At 39.2% G+C, this 7214-nt stretch overlaps 1 protein-coding gene across 1 annotated transcript in view; it reads left to right on the top strand.

Annotated features, from left to right (window-relative positions):
* Positions 1-493: 493 nt before the first annotated feature.
* The window catches only part of LOC126485151 (G2/mitotic-specific cyclin-B-like), a 53617-nt gene continuing 46896 nt past the window's right edge, over positions 494-7214 (top strand). Inside the window, exons 1-2 of the mRNA XM_050108819.1 lie at positions 494-648; positions 970-1142. Coding sequence (XP_049964776.1) covers positions 628-648; positions 970-1142 — 194 coding nt within the window. The 5' untranslated portion in view covers positions 494-627. The remainder of the gene's footprint in view (positions 649-969; positions 1143-7214) is intronic.

The raw sequence follows: 7214 nt of genomic DNA, 5'->3' as shown, positions 1-7214 counted from the left end.
ATTTTAAATGTTGTAATAATGCCAACACGGCACACTTTATTTTGTAATCCCCATTATTTTTCAAAGTATTAGAGTAAATCAGGTCGTAACGTAACAAAAAGAAATACACTCGTTCAGCTTACACTATTTTGTATCATTTTTGGTGATTTAATTTTTTTGGTAAGTTATGAGATTTAAAGTATCTTTTTCATCCCAGTATTCACAACGCCTTACGATATGGAAACATATCTCGTGCAAGATGCCGTTGGCCCGAAAGGGCGTCTTAGTTTATAATCTTGTAAGTATTCTATTATGGATTCAGTGTCGATCGTGTTCTTCAGTTTAGTTAACTCGTCTTGTATTCGTTCCGTTAGTATTTGTGAATGTAAAACTGTTATCCCAGGTCCATGTGCTCATTTACATTGCCTGTGAATACCACAGCCAAATACTCGGATACGCAATACCTAGCTTTTTTTCGGTGTGTGCGTTTGTAAGGTTGGTAGTGGCTGCCGCGATGCGGTGTTGGCTATGGTGGCTAACGGACTAATGTCTATGGCTGAGTTCAAAATAATGTGGACTATTTAAAATTGTGTGCAGCTCGCTTGCATTGGTGTTGTTCATGCAATCAGTATTTGTGTGTAATAGAGAATGGCATTCCGTACGCATCATGTAAGTAAACATAGAGATGTAATTTTTTGCGATGTTTTATTAATTTTATGAAGTATTTTCCTAATTGGCGGGATATGTCAGTGGTTGTCCTATTCATACCTGTACTGCTTCAGTAAGTTTCAGAAGTTCAGGTTCTGACATTTCGGGTTGGATACCCAAGATATTTGTAGTGACTTTCAACAGCTTTTGGACGATATCATATCTTGTCAAAAGCGTTGTCTGTAATCAGCTAGTTGGTGTTAACCAGAGGAGTCAGCAATTGAATAATCTAGGATTTTACGGCACGTTTTTCAGTTTCAGTATGTGATGCTTGATTTTTAGCTAAATGTAGCAGGAGCCCAAGTGAAAGCAAGGCCTCCATTACATGGCACGCAAAAGACGTCTGTGCTAGCAGAAATTGGCAATAAATTACGCTCACATAATGTGGAAGAAGATGCGAGGCGTCCACTGAAGCCAACAAATGTCTCCAACGTAATAAGGAAACCTTTGAAAGGGTAAGTAACTGTAAGTAAGGAATCTCTGAGGAAACAAAATTTTGCGGTAGTGAGAATTGTACTATTGCTTGTGTAGTTGGGGTAAAGTGTAATGGAAGGATATTTTGCGACTGTCTTTGTTAAATTCGTGTTAGGTATTCAGTGTTTCGTGTAGTCCAAATTTTTTAGGGTTCTGTAGCTTCCTATACTTAAGAATTTAAATTTTGACTTCTAGATGTGTCGCAAAATTACTATTATAAATTAAAACTTAACTAATTACAAAGTGTGATCGTAATGTCACTTCATTTTCAGAAATGATTTTGGGTGTTTAAAATTATCTTGTAACGTCTCCAGATTCTTAGTATTCCGAATATATATAATTTCGTTTCTACCCCCCCCCCCCCCCCCCCTTCTGTTCATTAGTCTGGAAAATTCTCTTGTAAAAAGAGCTAATGATTCATTGTCGAACATAAGATTCTGTAAATCCCATCCTGAAGCGGTTTCAGGCATGTAGAATATCCAAATTTGTAATTTAGTGGCAGAAGTAGCAACCGAAGGCTACTTATGTGAGGTAGTCAATTATTCAAAACGACTGTCACAATCGCATTATTTTCCCGCCAACCGGTTTCAACCTGCGATGGGGTCATCTTCAGGGCAATTTACACTATTTGGTCATTCGCTGGAGTCTTCACCCTGTCTGTGCATGGTTGGTGACGACTCCAGCAAGTGACCAAATGGTGTAAATTGCCCTGAAGACTACCCCTCCGTGGGTTGAAACCGGTTGGTGGTAAAATAAAAAATGCGATTGTGACTGTCATTTTGAATAGTTGATTTTAGGTAAATTAATCGCTGTTTATCTCCATACAACTATGTTGTCTAAAAACTTATGTGAGGTATACTAACAACTAGTGCTCTTGATTTAAGCTGTTAATCTGCTGGTTTTACTTAAAACAAAGCATTCATGTAACTGTACACAGACACACTACCTATGCTGTGTATTGGTCAGGTCCTTCTGAAAACCAACATTAGTCATGTGTCAGCTCAACAGGGTAACTGATTCAGTCAAACATGTAAGGGTCACAACAAAATCATTCCCACATGTCATGTGTATGAGTTAACAGATTCCACCAGTGACTCACTGATATTAGTCATAGGATACTACGTTTTTTCATTTTGAAGTGCAAAATTTTAAATTTCTGGACATTTAAAGCAAGTTGCCAATCTTCCATGTTGGAGTGGATGAGGTATTCTTTCAGTTTGTTTCTGAATGTCTGGGCATTTCCAATTTCCTGTCTGTTCTTAATGATTGACTATGGAATTGACATGTAAAATTCAATTCAACTACTTCTAGGGATGCACAGTTGAGGAAATTTTGATAGTCTAGATCAGTGCCAGATGCATCTAAAATCTGAGAAATGTGACATGTGGGAATGATTTTGTGACCCTTACATGTTTGACTGAATCAGTTACCCTGTTGAGCTGTAAGTTATTTCATTCTTCATCAAGGTTGGTTTCATCTACTGTATATAGTGTTCAAATAACTTGGGGGGAATGCAGTTGGATGACAGACAAGTGCCAGTATTTTGTCAGGTGCATACCCTGCCATTTATGATGCAAAACAGCAGCAACAGCTTTCAAAAGCTAGTTAAATTTTCTTCTACAACACTTACTTGCTGCAGTTTGTCCTTGAAAATTGCAGGGTCTGCATCTGTTGGAAGTATTATCAGTTGTCAACATCACCCAGCTGTATTACTGTAAGTTATGTAATTATTCTTCATTTTAAGAAATTCTAAGTTAGTTGTAGGGCTAATAGCATTGGATTAACACTCTCTTGAAACTGAGGATCTACAATCCTTAAAGCAGTAGCCAGTCAGGTTGACTGGAGTAAAAATGTAGTAGTAATTTATGTAATCTGCTATAATTAGATTACTGCATAATACTGATATTTTTAAAATTGTCTTTATTTTAAGCATTTTTTCTTTTTAACTCCATTTTATTTTTGTGTGCTGTTCCTATAACTGATTTTATTGTGTATCTTTTTAACCACTTTCTTGTAGATTTCCTTTGTCTTAATATATTCTGTAAATTATTTTCAGTTGATTAAAGTGTTAGTGACTGGATACACTGATATCTACTGATTGTTTGTGGCACTACATCGATTTTTGTGAGCTTTTTCTACGTCTAAATACATACTGTGCAAATCACCATATGGTGCAGGAAGGAGGGTACCTTGTACCAATACTATTCATTCCCTTTCCTGTTCCACTCGCAAATGGAGCAAGGGAAAAATCACTCTGTGTGCCTCTATGAGCTCAGATTCTGTTTATGTTCTCTTTCAGTCCTCATACATTGCATTTGTTGGTGGTAGTAGAATTGTTCTGTAGTCAGCTGCAAGTGGCAGTATTGAGTGTTTCGTGGAAGGGTCACCTCTCCAGTGATTGCCAGTTGAGTTAGAGCAGTTTCCATAATTGCTGAATATTGATTGAACAGCAGTTACAAATCTAGCAGGAGGTGGCACTGCTTGCAGTTATTGAGGGTGCTGGCTGCAGTCATCTTAGAGCTGTGGCTCATATCTGACACAAATGATACCTGTTGTTTAGATCTTGAGATCTTTTCTTTATTTTCAGAAGTCTTCTAGTTCAGTTCCTTCAGTATCTCTGTGACACTCTGCCTTGGTTCAAACAACCCTGTGGTCATTCATGGTGTCCTTATCTGTATTTGTTTGATATCCCCTGTTAGCCCTATTTGGTCCGGGTCCCATTCAGTTGAGCAATATCCTAGAACCAGTTACATGAGTGATATGTGAGCAGTCTTCTTCCCCAGTATCGTCGTACCAATAAACAGAAGTCTACCAACTGCTTTACCCCTGACTGAATCTGTGGTCATTCCATTTCATATTCCTACAGTCTTAGACCCAGGTATTTTTGTATGAGTTAACAGATTCCACCAGTGACTCACTCCTATTAGTCATAGGATACTACGTTTTTTCATTTTGAAGTGCAAAATTTTAAATTTCTGGACATTTAAAGCAAGTTGCCAATCTTTGCGTGACTTCAAAATCTTATTGAGGTCTGACTGAAAATTTATGCAGCTTCTTTCAGATGGTACTTAATCATAGATAACTGCATCATCTGCAGGAAAAAAGGCTGAGGTTACTATTGTCTTCAAGGTCATTGATATACAACATGAACAGTCCCAACACATTTTATTATTAGTGAAAATAAAGATTAAATAGAAAGATATATTACAATACATTTATTGATATACAGGTCTGGTGATGAGTGTCCATCAAAGATAACATGCTATCTCTTCCCTACCAAAAAGGCCTCAACCTAGTCACAATTTGCACTTGATAACCCACAAGATTGTACTTTCGACAAGAAGCGTAGGTGTGGTTCGGAGTCGGATGCTTTCCAGAAATCAAGAAGTACTGCCTCTACCTGACTGCTTTGATCCAAAACTTTCAGTATGTCATGTGAGAGTGGGAGTTGGGTTTTACGTGATCAGTGTTTTTGACATCCATGCTGATTGGCATGGAGGAGCTCATTCTGTTAGATACCTCATCATGTTTGATTTCAAAATATTTTCTAAGATCCTATAACAAATAAATGTCAAAGTATTTTATGGTAGTTCTGTGGATTTTTACTGTCCTCCTTGCAGACATTTGACCTGGGCACTGTTTTTTTGTTTGAGGAATCTACAGTATTTTATAGTTAGGAAAGGGGCCAACTCGGCCACAAATTCAGTATAGAATCTGACAGGGATTCTATCGGGCCCTGGAGCTCTCAGATTTTAACAGTTTAAACTGTTTCTCAACACCACTGATACCATTGCTTATTTCATTCCTCTTTAGTGGTACGAGGATTAAATTAGGACAATTCTGCTGAGTTTTCCTTCCAAAAGGAACATTTGGAACAGAGCTAAGCATTTCGGCATTAGATTTGCTACACTCAATATCCATTCCTGTCTCATTCATTAGGGGCTGGACAATAACTTTGGTGCTGTTAACAGCCATTACATACAACCGGAATTTCTTTGGGTTCTGTGAAAGGTCACTTGACAATATTCTGCTATGATAGTCATTGAAAGCTTTGGCCATTGCTGTCTTGATAGTCAAACACATTTCATGCAACTTCTCTCTATGTGCAGCCCTATGCTTAGCTTTCCACTTATTATGCAGTAATGTTTGTTTCTGTGGAAGTATTTTTAGTGATCATATACCACAATGGTTCCCTCCCATTATGAATTGTTGTACTGGTTACTATTCTTTTAAACTTGAGCCATAGTTCCCCTATGTGCTCTCGCCCTTTGCTGAAAGTTTAAAGTTCCTCATTGAGATACAGCTGTTGGATGATTGAAGTCTCCAATATGATTGGGAACTTGCGTACAAGTGAACTGAGATTTCCTCTAAAGATTTCGGTTACATTAGGAGAAAAGTCTGGTGGGTGATAGATTCAGTCATAGTTTTATGCCCACCATGATACAAGAGTCTTTCCAAAACAGTTTTACATGCAGCTTCATTTTCTATCTCGCTGGATTTGAGTTTCTTGTCTACTGTGAAAAATACACCACCTGCATTTCCCATTTGCCTGTCCTTTAGATATAATTCAAAATTTCCCCAAAAATCTCACTATCATTTTCAGGTTTCAGCCAGCTTTCTGTACCTAATATTATGTGAACTTCACTGCTTTTCAGGAGGGCTTCAAACTCTCGCTTTGTTGTGAATGCCTCGGCAGTTGATCAGGATTTTAATACTCTTACCTGTGGTAGGCATTGCTTTGTCGTACACTGATAAGTCTGTGTTTACTACAGCTGTTATCTGTATTGGATTGTTGTTAAAATATATCCTTGTGGGCACCCCACAGTTAGTAGCAGCCTCAGATATGAGGTGCACACCTGACCCAATTAGGGAGACCCTACACTTCTTAACCCTGTGGCACAAATACAGGAAGTTGCAACCAAGCTAGTTCTCAGCAATGTAATGTCATAGTGCAGTGGTCACAGTATGTACGGAAGGTCGTAGGTTTGAATCTCGTAAAATACTTCAAAATTTTAATTTTTCTAAATACAATCAAGACTTTATTTGTTATTCAATTAATTGGTGTAAATGTAATGTTATTTCCAGTAATTTGGCATATTTTTTTATCGTTGTTTTGAATTTATTTGCTCTTATTTCTCTTCCTATCATTCTTCGTGTGGAATCTGCCTTTATGGCACAAAACAAATGAAAGTTTGATGTACGAGATCCAGACAGTGGTAGATGCTGGAACATCTCCTACCCAGATTTGGCTGCAACATAGGGGCAAACAGTTTTGTAAAGTTAGACACAATCACCCTTAATGTTGTGGATTGTCACAAAAGGCATGACACAAGTTTTAATGTTGGCTGCAGCATTAACAGTGGTCCATTGTTCAGTAAATTCACCAAGAACATGCCATGAATATCCCAGAACACTGTCAGAAGCACTTCAAATTCTTTCATAGTGGGGAACAAGCATGTTTCTACTCCATAGAAGTCTCCCACCACCACGACCGCCGCCACCACCAGGGGGCTCGCCACTCTTTGACGGGTTCCTGCTTGGCTACCATGGGGCCCCAGCCTCTGCAGCATTTTTCCGTTACGTGCTGAATGTCTATCCTCTTGCTATTTTTTTTTTCCCCCTCTCTTGGGAAACATGTCTGGGGAATTTTTGGGAATGTTCTGCATTCTGTCGCTGACGTATCAAGTCTTGCCTGTGTTTGTGGCTCCCATTTCCTTTGTTTCCCTTCTCCTCTTGTTCCTCCACTTAAGTGTTTCAGGATCCTCTTTCCCCCCCCCCCCCCCCCCTCCCTGTGCACTCCTGAAGACCGACCCTGGTGTCTGACGCATGACAGGTGACTGGGTAATGCATAATTCCCAGCCCCAGACACAGATAGGGTTCGCACATACCCCTGGTACAGGCCAGGTCCAGGGAGGGGTGGTTGCCTGAGCTACAACCTTCCCAAATTGCTGATTGGTCCCTCTGTCAGATGTCCGGGAGGTGTGACCTTAGGTGTGAACAGTCACCTATGGCGGGTGCGCCCCCTTATGAAGGGAGCCCCCAGTTGGAAGGAG

Source organism: Schistocerca serialis, chromosome 6, assembly GCF_023864345.2.
Source record: "Schistocerca serialis cubense isolate TAMUIC-IGC-003099 chromosome 6, iqSchSeri2.2, whole genome shotgun sequence".
Lineage (NCBI taxonomy): Eukaryota > Metazoa > Arthropoda > Insecta > Orthoptera > Acrididae > Schistocerca > Schistocerca serialis.
The sequence above is the reverse complement of the archived record's forward strand: the minus strand, read 5'-3'. Positions and strand labels throughout refer to the sequence as shown.